At 37.1% G+C, this 17,663-nt stretch overlaps 4 protein-coding genes and 1 non-coding gene across 5 annotated transcripts; 2 read left to right on the forward strand and 3 right to left on the reverse strand.

The window, feature by feature from the left end:
• The first annotated feature begins 840 nt into the window (after window positions 1–840).
• LOC18029773 lies at window positions 841–2,458 on the forward strand. Its single transcript, XM_006413833.2, has 3 exons — window positions 841–1,088; window positions 1,229–1,366; window positions 2,174–2,458. The coding sequence occupies exons 1-3, from the start codon at window positions 998–1,000 to the stop codon at window positions 2,188–2,190; spliced, it is 246 nt and encodes an 81-aa protein (XP_006413896.1). The 5' UTR covers window positions 841–997; the 3' UTR covers window positions 2,191–2,458.
• A 96-nt stretch (window positions 2,459–2,554) lies between these two features.
• Window positions 2,555–6,544, reverse strand: LOC18029774 (LRR receptor-like serine/threonine-protein kinase GSO1). The gene is made up of 2 exons (XM_006413834.2): window positions 3,139–6,544; window positions 2,555–3,053 (listed from the first exon to the last, which is right to left on the reverse strand). Exons 1-2 carry the CDS (start codon window positions 6,542–6,544, stop codon window positions 2,701–2,703), a joined length of 3,759 nt encoding a protein of 1,252 aa, XP_006413897.2. The 3' UTR covers window positions 2,555–2,700.
• A 2,543-nt stretch (window positions 6,545–9,087) lies between these two features.
• LOC18029775 (protein PLASTID TRANSCRIPTIONALLY ACTIVE 14) lies at window positions 9,088–11,896 on the reverse strand. Its single transcript, XM_024149313.1, is given in 13 exon segments — window positions 9,088–9,403; window positions 9,497–9,691; window positions 9,790–9,895; window positions 9,975–10,046; window positions 10,157–10,191; window positions 10,194–10,265; window positions 10,339–10,489; window positions 10,584–10,673; window positions 10,791–10,919; window positions 11,063–11,188; window positions 11,276–11,413; window positions 11,566–11,721; window positions 11,805–11,896. Coding segments are annotated over 13 exon segments (1,452 nt in total). The 5' UTR covers window positions 11,865–11,896; the 3' UTR covers window positions 9,088–9,281.
• A 96-nt stretch (window positions 11,897–11,992) lies between these two features.
• TRNAT-AGU lies at window positions 11,993–12,066 on the forward strand. Its single transcript has one exon. It is a non-coding gene; the product is annotated as a tRNA-Thr (tRNA).
• Window positions 12,067–12,307: 241 nt separating this feature from the next.
• LOC18029776 (vacuolar-sorting receptor 7) lies at window positions 12,308–15,778 on the reverse strand. The gene is made up of 11 exons (XM_006413836.2): window positions 15,238–15,778; window positions 14,182–14,874; window positions 14,022–14,110; window positions 13,875–13,944; window positions 13,627–13,787; window positions 13,466–13,547; window positions 13,302–13,384; window positions 13,150–13,213; window positions 12,911–13,039; window positions 12,728–12,831; window positions 12,308–12,631 (listed from the first exon to the last, which is right to left on the reverse strand). Exons 1-11 carry the CDS (start codon window positions 15,533–15,535, stop codon window positions 12,515–12,517), a joined length of 1,890 nt encoding a protein of 629 aa, XP_006413899.1. The 5' UTR covers window positions 15,536–15,778; the 3' UTR covers window positions 12,308–12,514.
• Between the last annotated feature and the right edge of the window lie 1,885 nt (window positions 15,779–17,663).

Genomic DNA, 17,663 nt, shown 5'->3' on the forward strand with positions numbered 1-17,663 from the left:
TTTTTTCTTCAAGTTCATGACACTATTAGGTGGATTTACTAAAATCAAATATTCTGGGTGATTTTTTAAAAAATGAATAATAGGTAACTATTTTTGTAGTCTTTGACTAGCGAAATTTGGAGTTTTACATCTGGGGTCAAACTCTGTTCCAATTAATGAATTTAACTAAATTTCGGTAAATAGAGTTTTGACGGTAGCTCAAGTCTAATTGGGATTTCGTAGTTTTAATCATCGCTAAAACACTACTACTTTAGCTCCTTCTGTTCAGACTTACTAACATTTTCAAAATTTTATTTATTTTTACACTGTATAAATTTTAGAAGTCTCTAATCATCAATAATCTCCACCAGAAACCAACTTCTGATAGTATCATGTTGAAGGCGTAGATTATAACACTTCAATGAAATTAAACTAGTAATTTTAAAACTAGTACTTATCAACGGTTGATATAAATAAAAATTAGTTTATGTCGAGTTTGGAATTTCCAACAATTTCCATACTTACTGGGTTGGCTTAAACATTTATTTCTAAGAACCCAAGATTCATTTCTAAATATATGACTATAAATATTCAACCAAGATACCTGTCTAATTATGGGATTATGCTTTTAAATTTTAATTTCAAAGAGTGGTGACTAGATTTTTTTTTTTTAACAATACATTATACAAGTTTGGATGTGATTATTATCACAAATGAATAGTTTTGAAGTTTGAAACGAATGACTAATCTCTAGAATTAGTTGTTCTAAGTTTGAGGTTTTGGGCTCTAATATTTTTGTTATGCGGACGAAGCCCATTTGAATACAAAAGAAGCCTTATACATTTTTCACTTTTCATTTTTGAAGACAAACACACACACATACACTAAATGTATGTGGGCCCAATGTGGTGCAGCTAAACTAAGTCCGAGTAGTCACTAAACCGGAGATCGGAGACCCGTCGACTAAAAACAAAAGCAGCAATTCAACAAATTTCAGAAGATCGAAGAAGAAGAAACGATGCCTCTGAGTGCAACAATGGTTGGAGCTTTGCTGGGTCTCGGTACCCAGATGTACTCCAACGCTCTCCGCAAACTCCCTTACATGCGCCGTAAGCCCACGAATCCAATTGCAATTACCCTAATTTTGTTTTCATTTTGGATTGTTGAGAAAATGCGATTCCGATTGGATTCTGGTTCTGATTTTTGTTGTTGTTTTTGTGGTGAAATTTTGGGTGATGGATTACTGTAGATCCGTGGGAGCATGTGGTGGGTATGGGACTTGGTGCTGTGTTCGCTAACCAGCTTGTGAAATGGGATGTGAAGCTCAAGGAAGATCTCGATGTGATGCTCGATAAAGCCAGGGCTGCCAATGAGCGCCGTTACTTTGGTTAGTAGTATATCTTTGATTTTCTCTCTTTTGTTTCCTCCTTCAACTTCTCAGATTTTGATTTGTTTTGGTTTTATGGGTTTGCTTGTTTGTAAATCGAATTTTTCTGCCGTTTGAAGAGAAAGAAAAATAAACGATTTTGGCATATCACAAGAGTTTCTTGGTGGAATTAGAGTGTTATTACACCAGACAATTGAAAATCAGGCTACATTGTGTCGTTCTTGTGATTTGGTTGTTCTTGTTATCTTGCTCAAGGATTAGTCTTTTGAAAGTTTGTCAACTGAGAGAATCGCCCTAAAGGCTTAGCTCGTTGCAAATCCGTTTAGTCAGGCACTGCTATGAAAAGTTAGACAATTTGAGCTACATAATGTTTTCATTAACAATATCTCAAATAAGTGTGGAAAGATAGATATGTTCGATTATTTCTTTGGCTCTAGATTTAGATAGGCTGCAACTCGCAAGCAATACTATTGCAGTATACGATACACAGAAACTAGATTCGAATTTGAAGGATCCACAGTTGTCTTATGTAGATGTGTCTAGTTTTAGACTTTTAGTCAGAGCTTCGTGGAAGTTTCTGTTAAACAACGGAGTGGATAAGTCTTCACTTACTCATCTTAAGTTCAAGGACTTTCTTGTTTACCTTCATGTTAAAATCTCTAGTTTATCGTGAGGGTCTGGCAGAATTTTGCGTATTACATTTCTTGTTTTGTTGGGATTTATATTAGTTTGCATACTTATATATTGACCTTTTACTTATACGACTGGGAATATTCAAACTTGTCGTTTGTTTTTGTTGTAATGCAGATGAAGATCGGGATTAGTTATTGAGTGAGAAGTCTTCTGGAAAGAAATGTCTTCCTCTGGAGTCATCTCAAATCTCAAGTGCTTGTTTTGTTTGATCTTCCCTGTAAAAGCTTTTCTTTTCATTTTTCTTAGAGCTGGTTCTCTTTTGCTTCGGCACTGGAGCTCTTGTCACTCAGTGTTTTTGGTTATGAACCTAAAGATTTGTGTGTTTTTCACAATCTGAATCACTTGAATCTGTTTGTACCTGGCTAATAATTTCGAATGAGAAACCTTTCATTACTTTTACGGTTCACAACTACATCTTCTTTTGCTAGATTGGAAAAATTCAAAAAAAAAAAACTCAGGTTGCATAGAAAAGCAATCTTGATTTCGTGACTTGCTAGTAGCCAATACATATATGCAGTCAAAACAAGAAGTGTTTGTGGAACTGCCACTCTATACAAAGCAGATAAATACAGAATTTGAGAAAACAAAAAAATATTCAAGTTTGCAATTTTATGTCTTCAAAATCATTTGTAGGCATCAGCTTACAGCTTCTTATAACCGGCTGTTCTATTGTTGAAGACATGGAGAAGGCTATCACATGCTTGTCTAGAAGATGGTCTCTCTTGTGGAGAAGTTTTTGTGCATTGAAGTGCAATCTCGAGCACCTGATAACCCGCGTCTTCTTCAAATGGCAAAAGAGGCTTAAGCTTTGGATCTATGAGCTTCTCTCTTGTGGAACCCGCTACCTCAAGATGTGTTTCAACCCATCTCACCATATCCATCTCTGCGCCAAACACTGACTCGGTTGGCATTTTCCCTGTCACAATCTCCAACAACACTATCCCCATACTATAGACATCACTCTTCTCAGTCGCCTTCAACGAGTAAGCATATTCTAGAAACACAATTTTCTAAACATTAGATTTTCAAACAGTTGAATATGCAAAAGCTAGGAAACTTGAGAAGAAGAAGATAAGTACCTGGAGCAATGTAGCCGTAAGAGCCAGCAAACCAGGTATTTGACTCTGTGTTGGTATCATAGTTCTCAGTTAAGACCTTTGCAAGACCAAAATCTCCTAAATGTGCTTCCATGTTGGAATCAAGGAGCACGTTGCTGGATTTGATATCACGGTGAACGATTGGAGGAACACAGTCATGATGAAGGTACTCAACTCCTTGAGCCAATCCTACTGCTATTCTCAATCTTGCTTCCCAGTCTAAAAGCTTCTTCTTTGATTCGATCACTGGTTTGTCTTCATGAAACCAATCCCAAACGCTTCCGTTCTCCATGTACTCATATATCAACAGATTCACTCCTTCTGATTTGCTGCTGCAGTAACCCATTAACTTAACCAGATGTCTATGTCTGATTCTTCCAAGCGTCTTAACTTCTCTACTGAAGCTCTTGTTTGACATGAGATCATCCTTCCAGAGAATCTTTTTCACAGCAACCGTCTCACCATGCTCAAGCTCAGCCTTGTAAATCTTCCCAGAGCCTCCTGATCCAATCATGAACTCCTCGCTGAGACTATTCGTGGCTTCCATTATGTCCTCCCACCTGATATCTGACTTTGAAGCTCCTGTTCGAAAGAGAGGCTTGTGTGTAGCTTGTGAAGATGAGCTTGACGATGAATACGCAGTGCTTCCATCTCTCACTTTCTTGAAGAAATCATGCCTTTGTTTGAAGAAGAGAGCGATGACAAGTATCATCAAAGCAATTGCTGCCAATGCTGAGATTGCTGATATAATAACAACTGATCTCGCACTAAGACCTTGTTGCCTGTTCTCTCTCCCAGCTCTGTTGCAATGAACAAGAGGGCTTCCACAGAGACCTGTGTTGCCTATAAAAGAATCAGCTGGCCATCTTGAGAACTGTTTCTTGAGTTTCCCTTCAAAGTTATTGAAAGAGAGGTTGAGATAGCCCAAACTCTTCATATCCCCTACCGCACCAGGAACTTCTCCGGTCAGCTGATTGTGAGACAGATCAAGGGTTTCCAGCTTGAGTAATGTCCCAATCGTGGAAGGTATATCTCCGGTGAAGTTATTGTAGCTGAGGTCTAACGCACTTTGAAGATCCTGAAGCTGTCCAATCTCAACTGGGATTTCTCCTGTTAAGCTGTTTCTTGATAGCCGAAGCTCGTAAAGCTTGCTAAGCTTGCCCATAGCTTGAGGAAGTGAACCTGAAAGCTGGTTCTTATCCAGACTAAGTACATTGAGAGCTCCCAAGTTACCAATCTCTTGAGGGATAGACCCGTTCAGAAAGTTGCCATCAAGAGATAACACAAGAAGCTTTGTACAGTTGCACAACTCAGTAGGTAAAGACCCATCAAACTGGTTAGAAGAAAGCTTTAGCTCTCCTAACTGTGAAAGCTTTCCAAGCCATGGAGGTATAGGCCCTGAGAGGAAGTTGTTGTTGAGATCGATGTGTGTCAGTTTCTTGCACAAGACGAGCTGAAGCGGTATGGTTCCAGTGAGAGAATTGCTTGAGATATCCAATAGAGACAACTCTCGGATTTTCCCCAACGTCCAAGGGATTCTTCCTGTGAACTGATTCTTCCCTAACCTGAGACGATCAAGATTCGGAGAGTTCCCTAGCTGAAGAGGGATCTCATCTTCAAACTCGTTGTTGGTGACATCGAACGAGAGAAACGAGCTCGAACCACACAGTGGAAGGATCGTACCGTTGAGCCTGTTGTGAGAGAGGTTGATCCTTGTGAGATTCTTCAGATTGATAAGTGAATCAGGAAGGTTTCCATGGAGTGAATTGTTGTAAAGCATGAACTGTTCCAAACCGTTTAAGAAACCGAAAGAAGAAGGAATCGATCCCGAGAGCTGATTATCCGCCAAATCCAAGATTTTCAGTTGGTGACAGTTACCTAAAGTGGCGGGAATGTCACCAACGAGCTCGTTTTGTCTCAAGTGAAGCAGATTAAGCGCTTTCAATCTTCCTATCGAAGGAGGAATCTCTCCTTTGAAATGGTTCCCGAACAAATCAATCATCTTCAAGTTTGTGCAGTTTCCAATCTCTTTTGGAATTTCCCCTGAGAAACGATTCTCATAGAGAAACAGAACTTCTAGTTTCTTCAACAAGCTGATCTCCTTTGGTACCTTGCCTTCCAAGTTATTGTGATACAACACAAGCCATTGAAGATTTGTGAGGTTTGATACGGAAGGAGATAACTTACCCTCCAAGGTATTGTTGTGAAGATAGAGATCCGTGAGTTCGACTAGCTGAAACAAGTCCTCAGGGATCGAGCCAGAGAGCGAATTGTTCGATAAATCGAGCTGTTTAAGCGACTTGCATTTGCTAATCTCCACAGGGATTTCACCTGAAAGCCGAGTTCCAGACAGAACCAGTTGCTCCAAGTTTGTGTTGTTCGAACATATACTCTTTGGCAAAGAACCAGAGAGAAAATTGTTCGCTAAAGCCATGTCAAGAAGCTGACTCATGTTCCATAGCTCTTCAGGTATCTCTCCGGTGAGATTATTCGCCGATAAATCAAGTGTTTGAAGATTTTGTAGATTAACCAAAGCCTTTGGGATAAGACCTTGAAGACTGTTTCCCATCAAGTTAAGGTACTCGAGCTGGCTCAGCTCACCGAGTTGACTCGGTATCTCTCCCGAGAGACTGTTGCTCGCCAAGTTCAGTATCTCGAGGTTCTCGAGCCGACCCAACTCCTCCGGTATCGTCCCGTTGAGCCTGTTCTCCGCCGCGGTGAGCACGGTGAGGTCGGAGCAGTTTCCTAAATTCGCCGGGATGGGTCCTTCGAGATTGTTGTCCTGAAGTATCAGTGATCGAACTCGGACGAGTCTACCGAGTTGACTCGGTATGGGACCGGTGAGTCTGCACGAGGCGAGTGCAAGCATCTGGAGATTGACGAGGTTCCCGAGCGTCTCCGGGATGGCTCCGACGAGGTCATTGTCTCCGATTCGGAGCGAGCGGAGGTTGAGGAGGGAGCCGAGTTGACTCGGGATCTCTCCGGTGAGTTGGTTGGAAAAGAGAAACAGAGACTCCAAGGAGGAAAGGTTGGAGAGAGCAGTTGGGATGGGACCCGCGAGATTGTTGGAAGATAGATCGAGGTGGATTAGGTTGTCGAACCGGCCAAACGAAGGTGAAATCGAACCGGTTAATCCTAAACCGGAAAGGTTAAGAGCAACGACGCGGAATAAACCGGTATCGTCGCAGGTGACGCTGGTCCAAGAGCAGAAATTGATGTTGAGAGAGTTCCATTGTGGGAGGAGATCGTTTTCTTGTGGATTCGTGACGAAAGATTTCTTCACCTCGAGAAGATTCTGAAGATCTTGCGTAGGACCGGTTTGACCCGAAATCGAACCGAGAGTAGAACAGAGGACGAACAGAAGAAGAAGAAGAAGAAGAGACTGCATGTTTCTCTTCTTTGTTGTAGTAAGAAATCAAATGGCTTCTTTTGTTTTTTGACAATGGCGTAGAGTTTTTATGGCATTATTTGATTTTTGTTGCAGAGACTGATGATGAATGAGAATGAGGATTGGTTATCAGAACGGTGCATAGGGACTCTACCTCTCTGTATAAATGCAGAAACTTTGAGAATTAATGTGATCGCTCTAGTTTCTCTCTCTTCTGTACATGTTTTTGTTCTTTCTTTTCTCTTTTACTGTTTTATTGAGACAGAGAGAGAGAAAGAGAGAGAGAGAGAGAGAGAGAGAGAGAGAGAGAGAGAGAGAGAGAGAGAGAGAGAGTTAATGAAGAGATGGGGCAATGTGAAAGGAGAGAGAGAGAGAGAGAGGTCAGAGGAGAGAGATGGGAAAAATGGAATGAGAAGGCTCGTAGATAAATGTTTCGGCTTTTTATCAATGGCGGCAAAGGTCAACGGTCATAAACACACATATAGAAGAGTGTGTACGTGATTATCCGTGAAGACATGTTAATTATTAGTATAGTACACTATGTTACAATTAAACTCTGCCTAAAAACTTTGACAAAACATTAGTCTTATTATAAAACACAGTCCACAAAATATACAAATCAATATGCACATCTTTTATTTTCCCTTTTTGACGTCCATTGTATTCATATCAAACTTGTAAAGTTGTATAATCATAAATCATTATAAGCTTAGCTTACTATTCCATCCGGCATTCCATTGTACAAAATTTCTCATTTCACAGTTTCCTTTTAATCTCTCGCCGAAGAACATGATTACTACTCTGAATATTTAGAATGTGGACTCTGCACGATATCTCTTTTTTCTTATTTATAGTCATGAGAATCAATCATTTGATCTTGATCATATATCAAAAGCCAGTTTTTCAAAACCTTTATCCAACAAAAATATACAAAAAATGCCAGTTTCGTGAGAAGTTGTAGTTGCTTCCTTTCTGTTACGTTTCAGGAAGTTTAGTTGTTTAAGTAAGGGGTTAATTATGAAAAGTAATAAATCAGATTCTTTATAAGAAAGAAAATTGGTGATGCATGGCTTTGACCTTGGCCAAGGAAAAAGAGTGGTTGAGACAATGACTTGGTTGAAGGATTTTTTTTTTTGGTTTGGTTAAGTGTGTTAGCTTCTCATCACTTCAACCCTTTCACGATAAAGGAGAGCAGTTGTGTTTCCAAAATTAATACGTATACGTCATTATACGATATGCCCTATATTATTACCGAGTCAAATGTTTTATTTTTATCATCATTCTTTTTCAGTATTACACAAATTATGCAGCATATCAGATTGTGCTACTTATCTGGTTCGGTGATACCTTCCCAATCTATTCCATCGAACAAAAGAACTATAACTCGTGGATTTTGAACAATTTCATCCCGTTTCCGTTAATGTTTTGAGTTATTAAATAATTGTGGTTAGTTGTATATATAAAATTGTTGTTCCTTTCGGAATCTAGCTTGAACTTAGTCCTATATAATTTATAAATAAAATTTGCATAATTCGTCAAGAACTTTACGTCATTTTCCAAATATTATATAAATTTTGGTTGACTGTGATAATGCGAGATCGAATCAAGTTTACGTACAACAACTTTTTCGATAATTGAACGGGGAAAAATTTTAAATTAAAACATGCATAGATTCTAAATCCAAAAGGATGAGACAAAGGAATTATCTTCGATCCACCAAAAAGGTCAAGATTCTTAATTTTATATATATTTTTTTTGTTTTGTTTGGTTGGTTATACTCAGTTCGATCTTGAATTCAAGGTAATTATATTTTGTCATTTCATTATGCATGGCAAAAATTGTAAACACATAGTGGTTTTATTTCAAGGACAAAATATTGATGATATAATAATTAAGTTAAACATTTTTTGGGTATAAAAATGATATCATAAGATATACATTATAATAAGATAAATATAAATGATTTTTTTTTACATAGATGAGATAAATGATTAAGAACCATATTAGTCACGATATCATAGAAATACCCAAAGGTATAAAATGGGTTGCTTATTGTTCTGTATAACTCAAAGTAGGTTTGATTGGTTTGGACCGTAAATTTTTGTTTTTAAAGGGTAATGCTAAAGAGTAAAAGAAACGCAATATGATTTGATTGATTAGTCTAACCACAAGGTTAATTAATTTAAGTAATAATCCATTCCAATTTAGACTAATCATCAGTTTTTAACTAGCAACATTGAATTTTAGTAAGGTTCAAAAGAAAAAACATTGAATTGGACGTAAGTGACAATTACCCTAAAACATTTGAGACTAATCATGTTTAGGGACTTAAAATTTGCAAAGGAACACTACGATGCAGAAATGGGGATTAAACATCCAATAATTAAGGGTTAATTACATTTGAGTCTTAAACTAGTCCCACCAAATGGATTTTACTTGTAACCACCAAGTTCAAGATCAGAAAAAGCCAATGCATGGTTCCAAAGTGTTTGTTGGCTAATCAAACCCATTAAAACAGCAAATAAAGAAGACTTTATGATTGGTTTACGATTGCAATTAAAACAAACTTACACATTTAGTCTACCTGTCCCATACAAACGCATAAAATTACACTAAACAAAAACAGAACTATTCAATATTAAGGTGCAGTTTCTAAGTAGCTCAAAAACAATGAGGACTAAGTACGAATCTCAGCTCTGACCCGGAAAGAGAAAGATCAAATCTTTTTCGCTTCGGATCAAAACAGTAACCGGTCTTGATAGATGTCAAGTGCCTTGATGATCTTCCCAATGAACATCTTCCTGTGCATTCTGTACTTCACTGCTGTCACAAACGTTGTTCTTGCTTGCGGCATTGAATCTGTAACAAGAAAAAAAAAACGAGGGAAAGCTAAAGTTTTAATCTTTACACGACAAATCCTCAGTGTATATACATCACTAATGGTTATAATACCTAGCAATTTTTGGTCTTGCTCTGAAGTTGTGGGATATTCCGCAAGAATCTTTCGACACTCATCTTGCAACTCTTTCACCGCTTTTCTCTCTGCACTCGGAATTGGAGGGAGATCTATGTCTGACCAAGTAGGCAATGTTCTTGCTGCAGCTATAACTGCTCCATCAACAAAGGAATCACCTCCAGATAACTCGCCTGCAGACAAATTTAAACTATGTAAGTATCAACAGAATAAGTAGCATTTTGTTGCTTATTTTCTCTAATAGAATGGAAACGAATGAAAATGAACTTACTATCATGGTAATATTCTTCGGGAAGGCCAAAAATATTGAAGACCGATAAAAAAGTGTTTAAATGGATGCGAGAATCTCCAGAGAACTTTATAGCATCCCATGGATTCTGCAGCAGACCCAAACAAACTTGCATAAACAAGCAAACTTGCAAACTAAAACAAATGTGTTGCAGTAAAAAGCATTACCACAGGAGTTGAGAAGCCGTATCTTTCCATAAGCATGTTGTTCTTGTTTCCTGGCATGTAGTTAATCGTCATCTGCAAAAAGCATTATTAGAAACTGCGAAAACGTTTTTGATTTTGAAATCTGCAATAGATAAAACAGTGAAGTGAAGCTGACATGGTTATGGAACACATGAGTCCCTAACCTCTTCGCCTTTCTTAATCGATTGACCAGCATTGACATAACCTCAAGCATGCGATCTTTAGGACGCCAATGTAGGAAGCAGTTTGGTTCGAAGGAGTGGTTTAGCATATCTGCACAGAAGATGATTAAACCACTGCTAATTTCAAATGTGAGATAGTAAAACTAAAACAAATGCTTCCTTACCAGCATAAGGAATCATCATATTTAAGTCTTGAACCAAAGCACCGACCCTAGTTTTCATACTAATGCATCGTGTCTGTGCGATACTAACAGCCCACATGAATCTTTCTGGATCTTCGGCTAGCCTTTTGATTTTGAGAGGAACACCTGAATGCTGAATACAATATGTCAATGAAAAGAAAAAACAGCCATAACAAGAATGTTGAGATATGTTGGAAAAACAAACATTAGGCTTCATGCCTCGTTACCCAATTCTTTTCCCAAAATTCTAGGACTCGTTTCTGTTGTTGTCTAATAGTTGAAACAAGATCAGGATCTTGAAGCTCCGCAAGGTCTTCCTATAACAAAACACACAGAATTACATATCCACCAAGCATACATCACAAGATCAGTTAAAAATAACTCTTAATACCGATAAGTAAACTTGATTAGTTTCAAATGAAAAATCAATCCACCTCTGTGGCTAGAAGTAAGCTGCTGCACTCATCAGCAGCAGGCAGAAAATCACCATAGAGACGCCAGAAGTGATCTTCCCGATCAAAAGAGAATAACAGGAGACACGCTAATCTGAGATCCCAATCAATCTGTGAAATCCAAACACATGATTGCATTATAGAACAATCATAAAACCAAAAAAAATATGCAACTTTGTTAACAAGGAAAAGACTTTAAGAAAGCTGAGTACTTTCGAGTAGTTGATGACATCGAATAGCACACAATGCATTACCTCAGGATCAGTAGAGTTGATAATATCGAAAATCGGATGACCAATAGGCACAATGTCAGGGAAAAACATCCAAGGGTGCTTCTGTCTAATGGTTATCATCAATTCATGAGGAATCTCCATTATCACCTGCCAAGAGAAAACAATTAAAACGAAGGAATCTATAGAGAAGAAAAAAAGAAAAAAAGTTGTGAACTTTGAGCTAAGAAGGCTGACTCTAGCACGACGGCGAGGCTCGATATCTTTAGAGGCATAGACACCAAAACCATCAGGGCCTTCCTTAAACTCAACACCATAAGCTCTCACACTTCGAACATAACCAATTTTGTAGAAATCCGGATCTGCTGGCTCCAGCTAGTGAAGAAGAGAAAACACTAAACTTAACCTCACAGATGTGGGAAAATGCACAGAATTTTCTAAAGTCGCCACCTTTTCGAGCTCATATAAACCCTAATAACACTCTTTTTATGCTGAATTTTTAAGGATAAATTCAAAAAAACTCGTACCTCGGACGAGGAGGACTCCTCAGAAGCAGGAGACTGAAATAAAGGGAAAGGTTGTTTCTCAAGAGAAGCAACTCTGATGGGTCGGACTTCATTTTGTCTCTCTCTTACGAAACTGCTTCTGGGTTTTGGTGCTGGCACAACTCCGTTGCAGAATCCCTTTGGCCGGACAGAAAAAAATGAGTAAAACCCATTAAAATCAATACAAAACAAGATTAGGTGTGAAGAGATGGATTAAGAACCTGAGGTTTGGAGATAAAGGAGTTGATCAGGTAGTGAAGAGAGACGGAAGAAGAAGCCATTTCCTCAACTGAAATAGCGCCAGAAAAGAAATGGGTTTAGGAGAGGGAGACAACATCGTTATCCTTTTGTTTTCAAGTTTCAACTATATGGATATAAATATTTACTTGTAAAACATTTGTCAAGCAAAGCTTTCATAGCTCAGTTGGTTAGAGCACCCGTTTAGTAAGCGGGAGGTCTTGAGTTCAACTCTCAATGAAAGCAATTTTCATTTTTTATTTTGTTTTCTCTTGATAAATCTCTCTCAGCTTTCTGTCATATAGGAAAAGAGAGACTAGTATTTCTAAAACTTACAAAATCCATTCAATGAAAGCACATGTACCACTTTTTGTTTCTTTCCTCTTAATAGAATTGTAAGTAGATACAGAAAACATCCCAACGTTATGGAAGGCTTCTTTTTTTTTTTTTTTGGTCGAACGTTATGGAAGGCTTCTTTACACCCAAATTTGTCAAGACAACTGTAGAATTTCATTATTTTGGCCATGAAAATAGACATAACTCTTATCTCTCTATCTCACTCTTTTTTTTTTCCTTGTTTGACAAAGTAAATCATAGATACATTACATGATCTCAAACATTTCTTTGTGCAAGGAACTAAGAATCTGTTCCTGAAATCTACAAAGACAGATTTGGTTCCTTTGGTCAGGCAATGTTAGACTGTAGAGTTGTGTGTGAAAGGCTCAGCTTCTGATGGAACTTCACGAGCTCTTTGGCTCTCAAGTGGCATATACTGTGACATGATCGTCATAATCTCCGAGTCCATGTAAGACTGTGCCAAAAACCGCAAAGAAAAAAAAGCTAGTTGGTATATAAAACCCAAAAAACGTTCAATTCAAGAATGGTTCTGTGGAATTAGGAAGAGTACCCTAAACCGGTATTTGTAGAAAAGATAACCAGCTAAACCGGCTACTGCGACGATAGCTAGTATCAAGAGTGTGAGCCACCAAGCTGTTTTGGACCCATTTCTCTCTGCAATTATAGATGGTTTAAAGCAATGTAAATTACTTTTTTCTGTTATGAAATTAAAGGCTTGATTAATAATTTTTACCTATACAAGTATCTTGATCTTTTATGTAAAGCCGGTCACCAGAACAACTACATTTGTATCCTCCCCATGAGTTCTTGCATCTGCAACCGCTACATTGACACACTGAACTCTCTTTACATTCGTTTAGATCTGTCATAGGGCCAAATCAAAACACAAGATACATAAATGGTGAATGAGTCTGTTTTTACGAGACTAACATCGATAAGTTAAGATTTAGGACATGATTCTTGAGGTCTTACCTTCACAGTTATGACCATCGCCATGAAAACCTTCAGGACATTTACAGCCAGTAGACACAGAGTCCTGATTGTGCATAAGTAGTTTGTAATTGAATTGAAACAAGAGCTTTGAAAGGAAAGGATTTGATTTTGTTATATGAGAATCACTAAACTGAGCAAGCAGAGAAAGTTAAGCCATTTCTTGTATCAGACCAGCAACCTCCATTGTTGATAGTACACCTCGCAGGCCCATAAGCTGCAAAACTCAAACACAAAGCGGACATTCAAAGAAAAATCAAGAAAGTGGTCTCTCAACATTTGAGTGTGAACAACTTACGTGTACATGAAGTGTACCCGTCTCCTTTATATTGAACACCTTTTACAACCGGACACTCGCAGATTCTTCCTCTGAATGTGTCCTGATAAGAGACAAATCAAGACATTTATAGAACTTTAAGATACATATCTCTAATCAAGTTGATACAATTATAGACATACTTTACAAGCAGTTATGTTTGCTCTTGTATCCTGCCAGCAACCACCATTATTTTCAAGACATTCATTTGTCTCTAGTCCTGTGTTTAAGCAAATGGGAGGATCAGATGTTTCGTTGAATCCAGCGCATATCGCCTTTAGAACAGCGGTTCTCTCCAATCTCCCTTCACAATCACAATCAATAACAACAAAAATCTTCAGTATCTTCAGAAATTTCCGTATCTTGAAAACTTCAAAGAAGCAATCCAAACCTCGATATTGGGCGTTATTGATGACTAATGTTGGCAATATCGTTACATCTCCTCGCTCTCCTCGGCCAAGCTTTGAAGTTGCATACATTAAAGTTAGTAACCAAACTTGATGAATCCATCCAATAAGAAAAAGGCACAAAAACTGACCTGAACTAGTTGCTCAGTTTTCAGAACTTGGTTCTCAGTATCAGCCTCAGGATCGCCCATGCATTTTTTGATCTTCTCAACGGGTAGATCTGAGACAATTCTTGAAAATTCATAACAAAGAAAGAAAGAAAGAAAGAAAGAAAGAAAAAAGGACTCTTACTCAGAGATTTGATGACATTTTCAGCACAATCCATGCTATATTTCTTCTCCTTCATCGAACAACGAGCATGAAAATCGGTAACATAATCCCACCAAACCCAAGACCGGCTACTCTCATTCGCAACTCTATGCACACAAAGCTGTCTCAGATTCTCAAAGACAACATCTTTCCCTTCATACCCTTCTCTGAAATTATGCTCAGGGTCAGGAGCACAATACCTCCCATGGTTTATACACTGAGACTTACACTGTGGAGTGTTTATGAACTGAAATGGGCAAAACCAAGTGATATAATGCGGCGTGAACGCGGTATAATCGCCTCTCTCAAGAATCTGAGCATGACCCTTGAAGTTCTTGACAAAATCCATCTGTTCATCGCACCGTGCACCACACTCGTCGTTGCTATTAGTCCACAGCTCGTACTCTACTCTCTGATCAGGATGAGGCACAGATTCCCTCCAGTCTAGCTTCAAGACTATGTCTTTACCTTTCTTAAACCCTTGTCTTAAGCTATCTCCGAATGATTTCTCGATTAGAACCGATGGAATTGTTAGCTTCTCGATAAACCCATCTGCGTCTCTGCTCTCCTCTGGTGAGTCCATCGTCAACAATGGCTCGTCTATATTATCTGCCACAAGAACTGCCGCAGCTCCTGCTTGTTGTGCGTGCCATGCCTTTAAGGCAAAATAGCAACCTGTAACATCCATTAATGGAGCAAAGAAAAACATTTAAAACATCAACAAAGACCTGATCTCAAGTCCTATACATAGGGATTTTGAAGGGACTTGAGTTATAAGAGTTTAAATCTTCTGTTAAAAAAAAAATCAAATCTTTAAACTCATATCTAAATTGCAGCACAACCCATAAATCCTATTGGCTTCTACAATTTAAATGGCGAGTTGCAAGGGACACTAGTTATTAAAGTTTGAGTCTTTGAATGATCCATCAAAGTTTCGATCAAATCTTAGAGGAAAGAAATGTTCTTTCAAGTTTTATTCCAAAATATCAGTAAATGAAAACGAAAACAGAGGTTTCAAAGATGTTTTGAGTTCCTTACCTCCACGATCGAGAAGCAGAATAGTGGGACGAGGAAACTTGGGCTTGAAGGTTTTAGCAAAAGCAGAGCAACCATCGGTTTTACTATCCGGGTAAACCACTGACCCGATCAGAAACCCGCCGTAATCGGGTAAACCGAAATTGGCGATCGAGCCGTCGCGCTTCGACCTCATCTCCTCCGGATTCAGCACGCTTATACTCTCTTTCTCCACGACGAACCTCGCGTCGACGACGACTATGGCGATGATGGTCAACGCAGCGAGGAGAGAGGTCAACTCTCTCACGTTGACTAAACCCATCTCTAAAAACACACCAAAAGTTGGATTGAAGGATAAGTTTTGGGAGATGGATCAACTTTGCTGGTATTTTCTCGGAGTGTTGCCCGGGAAAATTGAAAGAGGGCCAAAAATCAAAAACAGAGATGAAAAGAGAAAACCGAAGCTTCTGTGTTAACTGTTTCTAATTGAAGATGGTAGCATACCAGTTTATATAAATGAGAAAGAAAAACAATTTATAAAAAAAATGGAAAGGAATTGGAAGGTGTTAGACTTTTGTTAGTTTATGGTTTTTTCCAATAATGGTGGATGATAAAATAGGTGACTCGATCAACGCCTCGACTTTCAAGTTTGAAATGTATTAGACATTGTGTGTTGACGACGATAGACAATATATTTATGGGTACACGAAACTAATACTGTATTACTACGTGTTTAAAATTTTATATCATAAATCAAAAAATAATTAGATCAAGAATTGGATACATACAAAATTAAAATAAAGCTAATCTAGGAAAGTAATCATTGTTTAACATTAAAAGCTTTAAAATAAATACTAATAAGTATATGAAATCAATAAACACAAACTAAAATAAGATTAATATAAATTATTCATCTTTTTCTCTTTTTATCTTTTAATTTTTTTTTCTCTATCATTTTTTTCTTTCTTTATTTTTTTTGTTTTTTTGTTTTTTTATTCTTTATTTTCTATGTCTTTTTTTACTTTTTATTCTACTAGTTTTTCTTTTTCACGTCTTCTTCTTTTTCTCCACATCTTTTTCTTTTTCCTCTCGTACATCTTTTGATTTTCTTCTCTTCCAGGTTTTATTCTCTTTTTTTCTTCTTCTTCAATGTATTATTATTCTCTTTCTTCTTATTTTTTTTCTTTTCCTTTTTCATTGCCATCGTCTTTTTTGTTATCACCGACTTCCTATTCTTCTGGTGTTTTTCAGCTTTACATCATCTTCATATTCTTCTACTTTCTCTAATTCCTCATCTTTTAAGGTTTTCATCCAATTTTTTCTCTACCCTATCTTATTCTTCTTCTACTTTGTCTTCTATTTTATTTTATTTCTCTCCTTCAACAGATTCTTATTCCTCTTCTTCCAATTATTCTTACTCTCTCCAAATTCTTCATCATATTTAAAGATCTTTGTCTTATCTGTTTTTTTACTCCTCTCATGGTTTATATTTTCCATTTTTATTTTTTTCCTTATATTTTTGAGTTCTTTTTTTATCGTTATTTGTTTTCAAATTGTTCTTCTTTATTGTCTTCATCTTTTTTACTTTGCTTCTTATTCATCTGATTTGTCTTCGTTTTTTATCATATTTACCTTTTTCTACTTTGTCTTCTTCATCTTCTACTATCTACTGGTTTTCTTTTATGACTTCTTCTTCTGATTATCTTTTTTCTTCTCCAATTGGTCATTTAATTTTTTTTGTTCATTGTCTTCGACCTATCCGACTATTTTTTTTATCTTACTTGTTCACTGTATTATTTTTTGTTCATATTATCGTTGTTTTCTTATTCTTCTCCTTTTTCTTTATTTTTTAGCTTTTCTATTCTTTGTTTTATCCTTCTTATCTTTCATTGTTTTTGACTATTTCTTCTTATGTATTGTATTCATCTTCTTTGACTTCTTGATTTTTTTTTCATTCGGTTTTTTCTTCGTTTTTTCTGTTGATTTTTTTTTGTTTTATTTGTCTGCCCCTTCTTCTTTGTTTTATTTTTATTGTCTTTGTATTCTCTAAATTCTTATTCTTCAACATCTTCTACTATTCTTCTTTTGCTTTTATTAGCCGTTGTTATCTTCTGCTTTTTACTTCTTTTTGGTCATTTTTGTCTTATCCAAACTTTTTTTCTTTCTAATTTTTGTTTGTCTTTTTCGCATCTTTACATTCTTCTTTTTATTTTCTTTTTCATCGTCGGGTTTTCATCTACTATTTTTGTTCTTCTTTTTCTTTCAGTTTTCTTCTTCAACTTTGAGTTCTTCATCTCCTTATCAGTTTTCTTCCTCACTATTTTGTGTTACCCATCTTGATCTTATTGTTCATGGTCTAGGATTTTTTGTTAATTTTCCTCATTTTTTTACGTTTTCGTCAACTCTATGTTCTTCTATATGTTTCAATTTATCTTTTTTCTCTTCTTTTT

The sequence above is a fragment of the Eutrema salsugineum genome, unplaced genomic scaffold, assembly GCF_000478725.1.
Source record: "Eutrema salsugineum unplaced genomic scaffold, Eutsalg1_0 scaffold_1, whole genome shotgun sequence".
Lineage (NCBI taxonomy): Eukaryota > Viridiplantae > Streptophyta > Magnoliopsida > Brassicales > Brassicaceae > Eutrema > Eutrema salsugineum.